Source organism: Trypanosoma brucei, chromosome 5, assembly GCF_000002445.2.
Source record: "Trypanosoma brucei brucei TREU927 chromosome 5, complete sequence".
In the NCBI taxonomy this organism is placed as follows: Eukaryota; Euglenozoa; class Kinetoplastea; order Trypanosomatida; family Trypanosomatidae; genus Trypanosoma; species Trypanosoma brucei.
This window is the reverse complement of record NC_007278.1, coordinates 617416-633223: the sequence shown is the minus strand read 5'-3', so window position 1 is coordinate 633223 and position 15808 is coordinate 617416. Positions and strand designations below refer to the sequence as shown.

The 15808-nt window shown below is 40.7% G+C and overlaps 2 protein-coding genes across 2 annotated transcripts, besides 68 other annotated features; both read right to left on the bottom strand.

Annotated features, from left to right (window-relative positions):
- Window positions 1-3166: part of a sequence feature (Ribosomal mobile element. May contain misassembly.) that runs on past the window's edge.
- Window positions 1-15808: part of a sequence feature (sequence corresponds to BAC RPCI93-1P6) that runs on past both edges of the window.
- Window positions 830-850: a sequence feature (GC_rich).
- Window positions 1143-1401: a mobile genetic element.
- Window positions 1402-1649: a mobile genetic element.
- Window positions 1895-1964: a microsatellite.
- Window positions 3293-3314: a sequence feature (GC_rich).
- Window positions 3428-3452: a sequence feature (AT_rich).
- On the bottom strand, window positions 3737-4315 carry Tb927.5.2010 (hypothetical protein; the record flags this gene model as incomplete). Its single annotated transcript, XM_839782.1, has 1 exon — window positions 3737-4315. The coding sequence occupies one exon, from the start codon at window positions 4313-4315 to the stop codon at window positions 3737-3739; it is 579 nt and encodes a 192-aa protein (XP_844875.1).
- Window positions 3926-3955: a sequence feature (GC_rich).
- Window positions 4664-4691: a sequence feature (AT_rich).
- Window positions 5322-5393: a microsatellite.
- Window positions 5582-5622: a microsatellite.
- Window positions 6482-6505: a microsatellite.
- Window positions 6571-6636: a sequence feature (GA-rich).
- Window positions 6699-6753: a sequence feature (A-rich).
- Window positions 6811-6860: a sequence feature (A-rich).
- Window positions 6861-6891: a microsatellite.
- Window positions 6892-6922: a sequence feature (A-rich).
- Window positions 7046-7106: a microsatellite.
- Window positions 7472-7518: a microsatellite.
- Window positions 7573-7637: a microsatellite.
- Window positions 7745-7771: a microsatellite.
- Window positions 7848-7885: a microsatellite.
- Window positions 7933-7970: a sequence feature (AT_rich).
- Window positions 8016-8040: a microsatellite.
- Window positions 8171-8202: a microsatellite.
- Window positions 8300-8367: a microsatellite.
- Window positions 8439-8464: a microsatellite.
- Window positions 8574-8687: a sequence feature (A-rich).
- Window positions 8691-8786: a sequence feature (T-rich).
- Window positions 8829-8975: a sequence feature (CT-rich).
- Window positions 8983-9161: a microsatellite.
- Window positions 9186-9214: a sequence feature (AT_rich).
- Window positions 9340-9382: a sequence feature (T-rich).
- Window positions 9525-9603: a microsatellite.
- Window positions 9604-9660: a microsatellite.
- Window positions 10081-10104: a microsatellite.
- Window positions 10106-10153: a microsatellite.
- Window positions 10244-10293: a sequence feature (GA-rich).
- Window positions 10373-10447: a microsatellite.
- Window positions 10508-10538: a sequence feature (AT_rich).
- Window positions 10830-10876: a microsatellite.
- Window positions 10946-10980: a microsatellite.
- On the bottom strand, window positions 11063-12148 carry Tb927.5.2000 (hypothetical protein; the record flags this gene model as incomplete). The annotated part of the gene is made up of 1 exon (XM_839781.1): window positions 11063-12148. The coding sequence occupies one exon, from the start codon at window positions 12146-12148 to the stop codon at window positions 11063-11065; it is 1086 nt and encodes a 361-aa protein (XP_844874.1).
- Window positions 11754-11781: a microsatellite.
- Window positions 12926-12956: a microsatellite.
- Window positions 13005-13173: a sequence feature (GA-rich).
- Window positions 13096-13174: a sequence feature (A-rich).
- Window positions 13289-13330: a sequence feature (AT_rich).
- Window positions 13331-13449: a sequence feature (T-rich).
- Window positions 13455-13488: a microsatellite.
- Window positions 13557-13612: a sequence feature (T-rich).
- Window positions 13616-13654: a microsatellite.
- Window positions 13787-13811: a microsatellite.
- Window positions 13814-13836: a microsatellite.
- Window positions 13846-13868: a microsatellite.
- Window positions 13982-14008: a microsatellite.
- Window positions 14143-14187: a microsatellite.
- Window positions 14190-14276: a sequence feature (T-rich).
- Window positions 14277-14305: a microsatellite.
- Window positions 14306-14403: a sequence feature (T-rich).
- Window positions 14471-14493: a sequence feature (AT_rich).
- Window positions 14820-14875: a microsatellite.
- Window positions 14895-14929: a microsatellite.
- Window positions 14986-15022: a sequence feature (AT_rich).
- Window positions 15257-15364: a microsatellite.
- Window positions 15380-15404: a sequence feature (AT_rich).
- Window positions 15558-15615: a sequence feature (GA-rich).
- Window positions 15641-15798: a sequence feature (A-rich).

Genomic DNA, 15808 nt, shown 5'->3' with positions numbered 1-15808 from the left:
CCCCGCCGAAAACAAATTGCGGTTTTCGCGAAAGCGAGGCGGCGGCGGGCTCGGGCCGACTCCCAAATGACGGCGAGGGGGTGGTGCTGGTGGTCGGGGGGCGGGACCCGGGTGGTTTGCCCCCCTTCGGTAAAAAAAGACGGGGGGTGGCCCGACGAGTTGGGGGGCAGCGAATGCCGCGGTCACGGGGAAGGGCGCGGCCTGCCAATAAACCGCCACCGGGTTCGGGTGGCCACTTTGAGGCACCGGTACACGCCCCGGCGGACCCGAGAGCCGGCCGGGGTGTCCGACCCTTCCGTCGATATTGAAACCCGCCATGATTTCGGGCGTTGGGCGAATTTTCTCTAAAAGATGATAAAAAAGAACCTCTCCGAAACGAGAGATACGGTTCCGCCTGAGCTAATCTTTTTTTCTTTTGAAAACGCGCTCGTCGCGACCGCGCGGCGTGGCTTTCCCTTATTTTATTTTATTTTTTGGCGAGAAAGGTGAAAGAAAAGCAGGTGGGGCAACAGAAGGGTTGAGTGCCGAGCGGGGACAGCTTGTTCACCGGTAAGAACGAGAGGGGCGCGTTTCAATGGGGTCGCCGTCGGGTGTCCGGGTTGGGGGGGGGGGGAGACGTCTGTTGCGAAGGAATGTTTCCGTGGCAAGTCGGGCGGCGCCGTACGGAAGGGGGGTTCCCGGGTCTCGACGAAAGCGATGGGGGTGCCTCGCCCCCTTAGCCCGGTTTTTGTCCGACACGGCGCCGCCCCGGTGGTGTCGTGCGGCGAAACGCCCTCAATGATGCGGGGGTTAAAAGAAAAATAAAGGTTCGATGTTTTCTTATGGCAAACCCGGGGCGCCGGCGCCGCCGTCTTTCATTTTTCGGAAGGCCAAACTTTCCGTTTCCCCAGAACTTTCACCCGCCTTAGGGCCCCCAGCACGCGTCCCCATAGCGCCGATGCAGTGGGCAAATCGGCGTCCGCCATCCCGACCCCCCGAGGCGTGCTTTGGCGCCCTCAAACAAAACATTCGAACGCATTTTTCCGGCGCCGCGGGTTCCTGATCCCCCGCCGTCCAACTCGTGTGTCCCTTCATCCTCCTTGAAAACGCAGCCAAAAACCCATGCGCGGGCGTGTTGGCGGCCGCAAACACCGTGACGGTCATTTTTTTTTTTTTGAAATTTTCTTCGTGCCTTCGTGAGAGTTTCCCCCCACTGGCGCGGCCATCAGCCATCACCGTAGAGCCCTGAGATGCTATCGGTCTGGCGACTGTGGCAGAGTCTCCCTTTTTCATTCATCCTAACACACCCTCTATAATTTTTTGTTGTATTTCCGCATTTGAACGGAATACAGCAGATGGGGCGAGAGGCCTCCCACCCCGGACTCTCCAAAAGATGTCAATTGGCAATCCTTTTTTTTGGAGTTCCACATCACCGGACAGCAGCATCTTAGTGCGGATGATACTGCTGATGGCACGCTGGCACGGACCCAGGGACCGACAAATGAAAAACGGTGTCCCAGCAAGACGCTGCTGATCCCTGTGCTGTATGATGCCGAGGCCAGAGCACAGCAGTGTTCCCCATGAAAGGAACTCTGCTGGCTCTTGGCTTCCCCCGATGATGCGGGGTACTGGACCCTGGCACCACGTGGAGGTGGCCGGCGTCGCCAGGGCGTGGCGGTCATCGCAGCCGCCCTCATCGGGGGTGTGTCGCGGGGCCACTCTCCTTGCCGGCGGCGAGTAGCCGGGCCCAAAGGCGATGCCGCCCCGTGGCTAATTCCTAAGGAAAAAATCTGACGGGTTCCACCCGGGCCACCTTCGCCCCCCTCCACGCAAGCGGAGCGTTGCGCCGGACCTCTTAACCGCGCCAGGGGCGAACTTTTGTGCGGGGGGAATGAGGTTTTTTGTATTCCGTTTAAAGGCAAGGCAAGGTGGGGCTGGGTGAGGCAAGGTGGGGCTGGGTGAGGCAAGGTAAGGCAAGGCGAGGCCCCCTTCCGAACACGGGCAGCGGGGGACCGGTGCTGAACAGTCACCATTTGTTTCGAAGGGAAGGGAAAAGGGACAATATCCTGTATTCAAAAAAGCTTCACGCTTTTTGGAGTAGCAAAGGGGTGGCGGCTGTTTGTGAACAGCGGCACGTTTTTTCGAACAGGAAAGGATATGTTAGAGTTTTCGAAAAGAACCGCGTTTTTAAAAAATGCGGGTGGGCGGGCAGCGTCGTCGCTTTTTCAAACACCGTGGGCGAGGGGGGATCAGTGACGAGGCACCTCGACCCCCTTTTCCAAAGGTCTTAAATTTTTTTTTTTGCTGCGGGGTCCTGAGGGCCGGCGGCGCCGCGGTGCCCGATGATCCGCCCGACTGGTGCGCCACCACCGTGCTCGGGTTTCCGACCAATCCTCCAAAACCTTCCAGGGGTCCTCGGGTTCCGGCGGCCATTCGAAATTCGGAGGTCCGCGGGCGTGATGGGCGGCCCCTCTCCCCGCTACCTTTTCATCCCATCGCCGGGCCAACCGAATGAAACCAACCACCTCCCCCGCCGAAAACAAATTGCGGTTTTCGCGAAAGCGAGGCGGCGGCGGGCTCGGGCCGACTCCCAAATGACGGCGAGGGGGTGGTGCTGGTGGTCGGGGGGCGGGACCCGGGTGGTTTGCCCCCCTTCGGTAAAAAAAGACGGGGGGTGGCCCGACGAGTTGGGGGGCAGCGAATGCCGCGGTCACGGGGAAGGGCGCGGCCTGCCAATAAACCGCCACCGGGTTCGGGTGGCCACTTTGAGGCACCGGTACACGCCCCGGCGGACCCGAGAGCCGGCCGGGGTGTCCGACCCTTCCGTCGATATTGAAACCCGCCATGATTTCGGGCGTTGGGCGAATTTTCTCTAAAAGATGATAAAAAAGAACCTCTCCGAAACGAGAGATACGGTTCCGCCTGAGCTAATCTTTTTTTCTTTTGAAAACGCGCTCGTCGCGACCGCGCGGCGTGGCTTTCCCTTATTTTATTTTATTTTTTGGCGAGAAAGGTGAAAGAAAAGCAGGTGGGGCAACAGAAGGGTTGAGTGCCGAGCGGGGACAGCTTGTTCACCGGTAAGAACGAGAGGGGCGCGTTTCAATGGGGTCGCCGTCGGGTGTCCGGGTTGGGGGGGGGGGGGAGACGTCTGTTGCGAAGGAATGTTTCCGTGGCAAGTCGGGCGGCCGTGACGGGCGCCGGTTCGGGGGGGGGGTGGTGGCGGAAGGGCGCGGGGCCGGGCGGGCATAACCTATGCTATGAAAGAAAAGGAGGAATGGGGGGAGGGGGGTGATGTTAAGAGACGGAGGAGAAAGCGGCGGGCGGCCGGGGGGGCGTATCAGCAAAAAGCAGCAGAAAGGGGGGGGGTGCTCAAAATTTGATGTGGAAGAAAGCAGGTCGATGGGACTCGGTGATTACTGAAGTCGAGGGTCGGGGATCGCCAGGGCCGAAAATTATTATTTTAATTTTAAAAAGGGGTAAAAAGCTTGGGGACTCCTCTTGGGGTGGGAAAAGAAGGGACTACCGCGAACCGGAAACCGACACGGCGATTTGAGCCCAAATTTCAAAGGGGGGATGAGCGGCGTGCTTCGTGAAAGGAACAAGACACGATCGCATCGAAGGGCCGATACAGGGCAAACAACCGCCAAAGGGCCGCGATCGAAACGCGCGCGTGCTTTTCTTCTCATTCCAAGATAGGAATAAGCGGGGGGTGTGCTGACGTTTTGCATCCTCAGCGAAGCCCACCAAATGCTAATCGCTAAAGGAAACGACACACACAAAACCCCCACCCATTTCCATCCGCGAAGGCGCACGTCCTCGTGTATATGACGGGACCCGCCCCGCGCACGCTACAACGCTTAGGAAAAGACAAAACTACTGGATCGGGGTTGTGGCAGGCATATTCAAAAACGCACACTAAAGCGTGATCCCATGATGCGAGTGTGCACCCGCCGGAGCGCGGGCGCCGGCGGGCCGGTTTCCTCAAAAAACATGAGACCCTGCTCACGTTCCCTTGGAGGAACTCGGTATTTCCACCGACGCACCATACATGTTGCTGGATGAATGCTTTTGCTCGCGCACCATCACCCATGATCATATCACACAAATGTGCGCCGGCACCGGACACACATTTGCGAACATGTTCAGGCGGTCGCAAACATTCATACGCAGTCGCGCCCGCGCGCACAACCGCACATGCATGCTCATCCGCACCCGTTTTCACTCGCATGTCCACGAGCCGGTGGCTACGTGTGACGACGAGATGACGGGACACACGCATTCTTTTAAAAATATATACGTATATGTAAATATATATTTTAAGTGAAACAACATACATATAAAAATATATGCATGTATCCTCATGCGTGCAAACGGCATTGTGCGCACTCTCATGTGTTTTTTTTGAATATGCCCGCCTCGCCACGTTCCTTCCCTAGTTTTGCTTCTGCTTGCGCTTATCCGCCCTCGTCCTTCGCTATATGTTCCCGGAGCGGCGTTCCACTGCCCCAATTGGTATTGTCGTTATTATCATTAGCATGGTCATTATTATTCATTGGCCCAGACCACCTCCTCACCCTGCACTACGAAATAAGTTAAACAGAAACCGAGTGAAAAACAAAACAAGACAAACGAAACGACGGGGGAAAAAAGACGGATTAATCAAAGAACGAACGATGGCATTTTCAAAAATAATTTAAAAAAATGAAAAAAAAGTAAGGTCGGTGGAGCGGAAGAAACAACAATATATTCTTTTCCCGTTTCATTAACTAAAATCCGCTACCACCATGGCGCAAAAATAAAAAAAATGAATAATAGTGATAAGCGCAGAAGGAAAAAAAGCTTGTAGGGGGAAAACAGGCACATATTCTCGCATACATATATAATTTTTCTCTTCTTTTTCGTACACGGGCTCTCGCTTTATTTCCACTACTCTTTCTCTCTCCTTTTCTCTCACATCATCATTGCCATCACCATCCTTGTTTTTGTTAATTATTATCATATCGTCACTATTGCTGTTGTTTTCACTCTGAAGGACATCATTTTCTTTCTCTTCTGCTTTTTTTCCTTAACATCATTGTTCCCCTTTTTTTTTCCTATTCATTTCCATCGCAACGTCGATCACACCTTCTCCTCGCATTCATCGTCATTATCTCCGCTTTCGATTTTTTTTTTTTTTTTTGGAAGGGGTGGTGGTGGTGTTCAACATCAAATAACTGTGATGTTGTGGTTTACTTTAGTGAAATTCGAAAGAAAAAACATAAGCGGAAAACCAGAAATACCGGAGGTAAAAAAAAAAAAAGAGAGAGAGGAGGGAAAGTGGGACAGAAAGGGAGGGGAACACGAATAACATCAATAATAATAATAATAATAATGATAATGATAATGTCAATCACAGGTAATAACAATGATAACAACAGCTGCTCCCTGAAAATAACGAGGGATGGAAAAGTTGAAAGAATTCAAACGGAGCCGGTAGATGGGAAGGTGGTGTGTCATTATATTTATGTTTCTTTACTTTCTCTCACTTCTACTTTGTCTTTTCTTTTTTTTTTAAATATTTTCCTTCCATTTCCCCGTCTCCTCCGTTTGCTTTGCTCCCCACCACACACATACACATACACATACATACGCACGCACAACACAAATCGGAGGAAAAGAGAAAAATTACGTGGTGTACGCCGCCAAAAAAGGGGGAGGAACTTAAACAAAACAAAAACACACAAATATAAATATGCAGCTATGCTTACACGCACGTTTATATACATCTGTTTTTGTTTTCATTCATTTTATTTACTCCTCCTTAACGGCTGTTTCTCCCCACCCCTGAAATTTCATCCTTTCAACTCAAGAAAGTGCCTACATGGCAAACCCGTAAATATATAGATATATATAAGTACAAACACCAATGAATTTAAAATTCATTTGTTTATGGTTCATTAATTATTCATGTTAACATTTGTACTATCACAAATTTATAAAAAGTACTTTCCCTTTTTTCTTTGTTAAATTTGGATAATTTCGCTTAAGTGTTTGATACGAATTTCCCACATTCCATTTTCTGATGTTTGACCCAATTTTTTTCCCCACCAACTCTCTCCATTCTCCCAACCGATACCGCATCTTAAGGTACAAAAATATCAAATATAAATAAATATAGGGAGAAACCCCCTCCCTCCACCCCCCCCCAAAAAAAAAAGATTTTTTTTTCACTTTTTATTTACACAAGTAGCCGGTCTCTGTAATATATGTTCACGGTATTCCTTTTTTTTTTTTCCCATCCCCTCTTCCATCTTGTATTTAACCACCAGAGCTTTCTAAGATAAAATTATTGTAAATATGATCATCACCCTGGCGAAACCGTGACCACCTTTGATTTAATTGCTTTTGCTTTTTTTTTTTCAATTGTGTGTGTGTTTTCTTGAATTTCCAGCATCAGCGACGACCAGGAAAATAAGGTAGGAGAAACGGGAAAGAAACAACAACAACAACAGTAAAAGACAACATAATAATAATAATAATAATAATAGAAACAAAAAAAAAGCTGATGACAGTGAAGCGGATTGCTGCTTCTTTTTTTTTAAAAAAAAACCTTTTCATTTCCCTCGTTCATTTTGTGTTCTTTCTTTCTATTTTTCTTTAGCCCCTTTTTTTTTTCTTCAGGCGATTCGCGACATAAGTTCCTATACAGAGAAATATGTAAAAACATACCTTTAGTCACTTTTTTTTTTCCTTTTTCGTTTTCGCTTTTCCCTTTTTTTTTTTCCTGTCCCTTTCACCCTGTGCTTTTGCATTGGTTCCGTTTATCGATAACAAAAGTGGCGGCCACTTCGCTTTATTTCTTTTCTATCTTTGCATTCTTTTTCTTTTTCCTTTTCTGCATTTTATTTTATTTTATGTTATGTCATGTTATGTGTTTTTCTTTTTTTTCTTTTTTGTTGTTGTTGTGTCACTCGTACCACTCTAATCATCATCACCATCACCAAATAATCATTTAAGGTTGAGGTGTATTTGTATTTGTATTTGTGGGAACCGCTGCTAATTCAAGAAATGGAAGAAAGGGGGAGAAAAATAAAAATAAATATAAACATATATAAATAAATATATAAATATATCCATCAATGAATAAAATTAAAATTTAAAAAACCTCACTTATTTATTTATTTCTGTTTTGTTACAAAAATAAAAATAAAGAGAGATAGAGAAGGAAAGAGGAAAAACAAAACACGGGTTCGTAACAACAAGATAGTAACTCCACTTCATGAAAGTGTTAACTGGCGTCTCCTTTTCGTTTTTTTTTCACTTCTCAAATTTTATCACTTACGTTGAAAGATGTTCGTAGGAAGATCGAATAGGAAGGAATGAGTTTTTATAAGTTTCACTTTATTTCTTTTTTTTTCCCCCTCCCTTCATTGGGCCTTGTGATGATCATAATAATTATTGTAATAATAAATGTCTTACAACAATTTCCATAATCATCACCATCACCACCACCATTATTATTATTATTATTGTTATTTTACTTTTATTTTTATTATTATTGCACCCGTTTCTGCGTTTCGGTGTGTGCATTATCATCTCTTGTTTAGGATTGGAATACATATTGAAACTTGTATAATATATAAATATAATATAAATATAACATATTAATATATATATGTTTGTTTCTTTCCTATGTCTTCGTATATATTTTTCTTCTATTTTTTTTTTTTAATCGCTCACTTAATCACCGCTCTGTCCTTTATTTTTATTTTTGTCTTTTCCTTTCAAAAAAAAAAAGAAAAAAAAAGGAAAATCCACAACAGGTTACCACTAAGGGTTTCGGTTCCCGAAGGTGTCTTTTTGTGCACTTACCGAATCGAATAATACATAAACAAAAAAAAAAAAGAAAAAAGGAAAGAAAAAAAAATGGTGACGGATGGGAATCATCGGGGACAAAAAAAATTAATAATGACGATTATTATTATTTTTTTTTTTTAAAAAAAGAAATTAAACGCATTCCTTCCTAATTTTCCTTCCGCTTTTCTCGCATTAAAAAAAACAACAACAACAACAAAAACAACACTATTATTACCTCTAAAAAAAAAAGATAAAGAAACGTGGGAAGCAGCGGCAAACAAACACACACACACAAAAAAAAAAAAACAAACCACATCCGTTTGCTCTTCATTGTTATACCGCGCCTCTTCCGTTCTTCTTTTCTTTTCTTTTCTTTTTTTTTGTTTTTTACAGTTCTTTGCTTTGTTTTGTCGTGTTTTGACAAGTGAGGCACCACACAACACAAGCCAAACTCAAGAAGTATTATCATTCATTATTTCCGCTTTTTCTCTTTTCGTTTGTTTCTTATTTGTTATTTGTTTTTTGCGTGTGTGTATGTTCGTTTGTTTCTTTTCCTCCTATTTAACGTACCTTCTTTTAGGTAAAATTATCACGGGATACACTGCGAACGTGAGCGCTTAGACATATATATATATATATATTTATACATTTTATTCTTTTTATTGCGATTATTATCGCTGTCGTCATTACAATAATCCGCACCCCCTTTTTCTTTTTTTGTTAGGAAGGGGAGGGGGAAAAAAAAAAATCGTTGTTGATTATTTTCATCTATCCATTTATTAATTTTCTTTCCTTTTGTTTCGTTTCTTTATTTTTATTTTTTCTTCTTCCTATTTTCCCCCTTAATCCTCTCCCCTGCCCTTTTCGCTCCTCATAAGAAGAAAAATACAAAAAAACAACAACAAAGAAACAAAAGAAAAGAGAAACCCAAAAAAAAAACAAAAAAGGGGGAAATAAAAAGAAAAAAAAAATTTTGTTTTTTTTTTTACGTAACCGCCCTAATTTGGGGAGTGAAAACCAAAAGGATTAAAAACAAAACAAAAACAAAAAATCTCGTAACAAAATAAGTCGAGATGAAAAAAAAAAGAAAGGGAAGGAGGAGGAGAAGAAAGAGGGAGGGAGGGGAAAAAAAAAAGAGAGAGGATATGGGGGGGGGGAAGAGTGTTGTAATGAACATAATAATAATAATAATAATAACCATAAAAATGCTAATAATGGTAATAATATAACAATAATAATAATAATGGTAATAACAATAACAATAATAATAGTAGTAATAATAAAAGGATGGGAAGAAGCCAGGAAAAAGAAAAAGAAAAAAAAGACAAAATAATAATAATTATTATTACTAAAAAGTGAAAAAAAAACGCTTTTTTTTATTAAAAAAAATTGATTAAATGGACAATTAATGGGAAATCTCAGACAGACGTGCGGGACGCCAAAAAAAGTAGAGAAGGAAAATTTTTTTTAAAAAAAGAGGTAAAAACGGAAGATGATTGTAACCAAAAGGGAAGGAAGATCATGAAAAAAAAAAAGAGAAAGTAAGAAAAATAAACAAACAAAAAGAGGGACTGTTCCCTCATCTTTTACTTTTTCTCTTTTCTTTCTTGTGAATATATTTTTTTTTTCTTAGAAAAGAGTCGACAGAATCTCCTGCACTTTTTCCTAATTTTCCATTTATTTATTTTTTTTTTTCTCTCTCTCTCTCCCACACACACACACAAACACACCACTCCCAAAAAAAGGAAAACCCCCAACGCATCCACACACATATCCACACACACACACATATATACACATATAAAATATAAAATATAATATATATATATGTATATAATATATATACTTTATATCGCTCTTGGTATTGAATTCTTTTTTTTTTTTTTTGCTGCTGTGAAACACAAACGCGGCCTCCACCCAAAGAAAAAAAAAACGAAGTGTAGTAAAAGAGTATAAAAATATATGAAATATATAACTCGCCACCAAAAGTTTTTTTTTCCAAAACAAAAACAAAATGGAAAACAAACAGGCGATCATACAAACGAAAATGAAATAAGTAAACATATTTCACTAATGAAGAAACAAAACATCCTAATTTGACCTAACAGATTGAAAATGAAAAAAGAAACAAAATTATGGTTGATATAAAACAAACAAACAAAAAAAAACAAAACAAGTCTTCCACTTCTTCACTTCGTCATCCAGTATTTTTTTTTTTCACCTTTTCCCGTTTTATCCACTTTATCTACTCTAACCCAGTCGAAAACATACATACATATATACATACATGTTTATATATTTATATATTTATAAATTTATTAATTTATTTTATTAATTTCTCCTCTTCACTTGCATCACCCAGGTTGCGTACACACGCCACCTGTGAGTAAACCCTTAGCGGAATTATTATTAACTTTATTGATCGCTGTTTTTTCTTTCTTTCTTTTTTTCCCCCACCCTTCTTCCCCTTTCTCTTTCCCATCACAACATCTAGTTACACACTCGAGCGCACTTCCGCTGCTATTGTTATGCGCATAAATACATATAAACAAACAAGTACATGTAAATATATATATATATATATGTTGAAACACATGTATTAATATATTTATATATATTTATTTATATTTATCTCCGTCGTTCCTCTATCCCACTTATCTGACATCTTTTTCTTTTTTAAAAAAAGGAGGGGAAATATATCAAAAATATATTTTTTAAAAAATGAAAACAAAAATCAGACTTTCGATCAACTCCTGTTATTTTCAATTTTAGCACTGAAGATCATTATCCGCCAAAGTGTCTAAAAGGTGGAAAGAAAAAAAAAAACGAACCAACAGGTACAGGTAGAACCAAAATGGAAAAGACACACGCGCAAGGTTAAAACAAAAAAAGGTAGAAAAATCTTTTTTCTTTTTAAATGGTTTGGTGTTGTTTTGGTTGAAACTTCACAAAGGAAATTAAATAAAAAGAGAAAAATGAAAAATAAACACACGACAAAAAGCCGGTGCGGAGAAATGTATATATATATATATATATCATATATTATATTATATATATATATGTGTGTGTGGAGAGGGGAGGCGTGGAGTGAAGAGAGAATAGAAGGAAGGGGCACAACAGACACATGTCGAAAAAGAAGAACAAAAAAAGAAAAAGAAAAAAAAAGGGGGGGGGAAATCAACATGTCCACCTTGTTGATTCTCCCCCCTTTTTTTTCTTTTTCTTTTTCATTTTTAATCTTCTGTTCTCACCCCCTTCTTCCGTTCATGCCGGCGAATGCATGATTATTCCTACTTGCAGCCCCTGATGTATGAGGACGCCTTCCATCATTGGATCTGTGTCCCCGATTTCCATTAAACGTATGAGCCGCATTTTGCCGGTCAGCACCGCTGCGGGGTTGGGTTCCAAAATTCTGTTGCCACCATCCCTCGCAACGTGTCACCCATTCGACTATTGCTTCGCGGTCATTTCCTGAAGGAGGGGACGGGCAACTTTCCTCAACTGAAGAAGCAGCTTCGCTACGAAGTACACCGACTGCAACTTGTGTAGACCTGTGCCAGTGACGAAGAATTCCTTCGAGAACCCTTTCGGGATCGGCAAGACCCGAACGGGAGAGTTGACGCAATGCAAGTTCATAAGGGACGGGCGGAGGGATCATACGTCTAAATGGAAGCTTTCTCTCTGCGGCTCCGGATTGCCCGTGGCCCCATAATGGAGTGGATTCAAAAGATCTTCCTCGAGAGGCGGATAAAGAAACACCACGTGAAGTGCCGTAACGTCCCGCTCGCGATGATGGGCGATGCGGCGATGCCACCACACCAAAACCTGAATTAAAGTTAGCATCACCATGCGTAACAACGGCGTTGTCGAAGGGAGGTGCACCGCTGCCGGTCGTCTGGAAGAACGTTTGCGCGAGTGGGCCTGTCCGATATAACTGATGTTGTTGCTGTTGCTGTTGTTGTTGTTCATCGGAACCAAGTCGCAGTGCGCCACGGTTGGGACCGGTTTCTTCCCAGTACCCAACAACTGAGGAATCATATGCTGCTCCGCCATCCCCTTGAGATTGCCAATTAAGTGTCGATGCAAAAGAGACACCATCCGACGCCACATTGGGCGGAGGGAGTTGAATAGGAGACGCGTGACCGGGGAACTGCGCGGCGAGATGAGGTGACTGGGTGAAAACTTCACTTCCATCAACGGATGCACCGCTGTAGGGATCCCATGAAAATTTCGTACCATCAGGCGACAACACACGGGGGCCGGTGTTGGGGGTTCCGGTAACTCTCATTAAGCTGAGGGGTGAAGCAAGACAGCGTACTCCGGTGGGGCGCATTATTCGTGGACTCCGTGAAAACAAACGCTGAATCGAGCTGGTTCCTCCTGTCGTTACCAGAATTGACCGCTTTTTATTTTTTTAAAATCCTTTTCCTCTTTCCTTGGCGCGGTGGCTTTTCGCTATTTTATATAGTTTTCTTTTCCCCCTAACCCCTTAGTTTCCCTTCACTACGGCGAACTCTTCCACCAATTCTTCCTTTGATTCAAACTTGTGCCGCCTGAATTTGGTTTTAATCTTCTATTCCTTCGTTGCTGTTGTTGTTGTTGTTTTCTTTGCTCCCCCCTTTTGTCCACGTTGAGGTTATTGACTGATTGTATTTTCTCGCTCGTATAAATCTCGTAATGCTACGACCGCGCTGTCCCTATTTTCTTTAATTTCTTCGCTTCGCCTCGTCTTTCGCTTCTTTTTTTTTTTTGCCCCGGTCTTTTGGAGGCGCGTTCCAGCTATGTATTTTCCTTCTTTTCTTTTTTTTTTCCCCTTCGTCCTCTCTCCTTCCTTGTACGTTTTATCACTTCTTTTTTTCCTTCGGTTTTTGGTGCCGGATTTTAGAGAAGACGATACGTCCAAACAAATAGGAGTGAATAAATATAAAAGAAAAAGAAAAAGGAAAAAAGAAAATTAATCAAAAATGGAAAGGAGAGAAGGAGTTAAGATGAAATTGGAGGTTGCAACATATCACTGAAAACAATTATAACGACAACGAAAGACGCAGAGCAAATGTGACGGGAATTGAGAGGCGAATTTTTTTTTTTTTAAAGGGGGAGGGAAGGGGGGAAAAGAAAAAAGAAAAAAAAAAAGAAAGAAACGACACAACTTGGAGGCGACTTGATAGATAATGTCACATTTCCATCATTTCCTTTTCTTCTTTTTTTTTTTGTTCATCCTCCTTCTTCACTCATTAATTCATCGTTTCATTTGCCCAAATTTTCCCTCAACTCACTCCCCCTTTTTTTTCACTTCTTCTCTTTTTCCCCCCCTTTTCCTTTATTTTCCTTTTTTGTTACGCCATTTTTCTTTTTTTTTAAAAAAAAACTTTTTCTTTCGTTAATTTAATGAATTTCAAACTGGCAGTCCCACCTTTTGCCCTTGGCCAAACGACACGGAGATCCATAAGGTAACAAAAGAAAGGTGAAAAGGAAAAAAATTTTTTTAATCTTTTTTTTATTCATTTTATTATATAAAGAAGAAGAAAAAAAGAAAAGAAAAGAGGAAGTAAAAAAATTAGTGACGACAGAGTATTAAGAATTATATAATGGAAAAGATAGACAGGAAAAACAACAACAACAAAAAAAAAGAAAGTGGTATAATAATAACAATAATAATAATAACAATAACAAAGCAGCAAATAGTACCAACTGAACAGAAGCACACGAATGGCGTCAGGCACCTGAAACCCAACAACAACAAAAAAAAACAAAAAAAAAACAGAAAATGAGGAGAAAAAAAGAAAAAAAAAAGAAATCACAATCAAATAAACAATCAATCAATCAAGCAATCAAACAACACAGCGCGGATGTGAAAAGATGACGGTGCCGCAACAAAAATGAAAAGTTCAACTTGTCATCAAAAAGGCCCGGCAGTTGCTTTTTTTTTTTGTTTTCTTTTTTCGGTTATCGTGATGTGATAACAAAATGAAAGCAAGCAAACAAACAAACAAACACCAAAATAAAATAAAATAAAATAAATCAAGGAGGAAAAACAAAAACAAAAACAAAAAGATTCAATCAACCAACGCGGGAACGCGACGATTTCTGCGAGTTGTCTGGGCGTTTTTTCTTTCCATTTTTTTTTGTTTTGTTTGGGGAGGTTTTTTTTTTTTGAACTTGTGTATGTTTTTTTTTGTTTTGTTTCGTTTTGAAAAGGGAATAAAGAAATGAAAGGAGAAATGAAAACAGCCGCCATATGAGACGGAGTTCCCATACTCACTTCTGATGGCGCAAACACAAAGCGCGAATGCATAAAAAGATATTAAAAAAAAAAAAGAAGGGAAAAAACAAACAAACAAACAAACAAAGAACACACACACAAGCAAACAACACAACAACAAAAAGAGGGACAATGACAATAAAACACCTCCAAAAACAAAAACAAACAAACAAAAACTGACAATAGAGGAAAAGAAAGAAACAACAACGACAACAACAACAACAACAAGAAAAGCAAAAATGAGCAAAGAATCGTAGATTCAACACACAATAAAATAAAACATAACTTTAAAAAAAAGAAAAGAAACAGAAGAAAAAATTAAAGCACACATGATCATACATTTCAAATATAAAAACTATCATTTATACATCATTTCCATCTCACATTCCTTACTTTTATATATTATATATATATTTCCTCACTTTTTTTTTACTTTTTTTCCCCTTTTCTTCTTTTTGAAAAAAAAAAAGATTCTTATTTCCGCTTCGTTATCAACTCGCAGGCTTATTTTTCTTTTCTTTTTTGTGTAAAAAAAAAAAATACCCCCCCTTTTTTTCTCCCTCATGCAACACAACCTCCAACACTAAAACGGCAAATTTATTATGAAGGTGGCATATTTTTTTTCCTTTCATTAAAAACAAAAGCAAAAAACAAACACTGCGGTGAAGTTAAAATATGTGAAGGGATATATGCGAAGATGATTTTTTTTGTTGTTTTTTTTTTGGGGGTGAAAAGGTAAATTAAAAGTGAAAAAAAGAAAGGAAACGAAAAGAAAAGAGAAGAAAAAAAAAGAGAAGAGACAAAGATAGGAATGGTGAATAATAATAATAATAATAATAATAATAATAATAAGGGTAAGGGCAAGCGAATAGAAAATTGGTGGGAAAAAGCGGGAGGAAAGAAATAGCAAATAAATGTTTTTTTTTCTTTTTTTTTTAAAAAATTGTTCACGTGTACAAATATGAAGATAATGCGGGGGGGGGGGAAAGAGAAGAAAAGCAAACTAAAAAAAAAAAAGACAAAGGCTCGAGAAGTTCTCAACGGACCAGTTGTTCTTCTGTTTTTTTTCGTTTTCTTTTTGTTGCGGTTCGTTTTTTTTTTAAAAACTTGTTAATAAAATGAAATGGATGAATAAATGAAGGGATTCGTATACACACATGCACTGTTCAAAGCAAATGAAACAATAACAATAGTAATAACAACTACAACTGTAATAGTTATAACAACAACAATAATAATAATAGTAGTGATGATGAAAATAACAATAAAGATAATATTAGTAGTAATTATGATGGTCATGGCAATTATTAATTTTTTTTAAAAAAATCAAAAAGCAAAGCACACCTTTGTGTGTTCTTCTTTTTTTTTTTTTCCTCTTCTGTCAGCTCCAGTAAAATGCCAAATGATCAGGTTATGCTGGGCAAAACAAAAATACAAACAAAAGCAAAAAAGAATTACTTAATAGAAACACTGCAACTATTTTCTTTCTCTCTTTCGAGCTTATCTTTTTTCTTTTTTTCTTTTTTTCTTTTTTGCTTCCAGATGCAGAACCAGCTGCAAGGGTTGTTTCCCTTTTTTTTTTTCTTCCTCCTCCTCCAATCCTTTAATTACGTGTTGTTTTGTTTCTTTCTTTTTTTTTTTTGTGTGTGTGTGTGTTTTTGTTTTACTTTTCCTCCCTTCTCCCCTACCTCTGCACTTCTTTTCTTTGTTCTTGCTTTGTTACTTAAATTA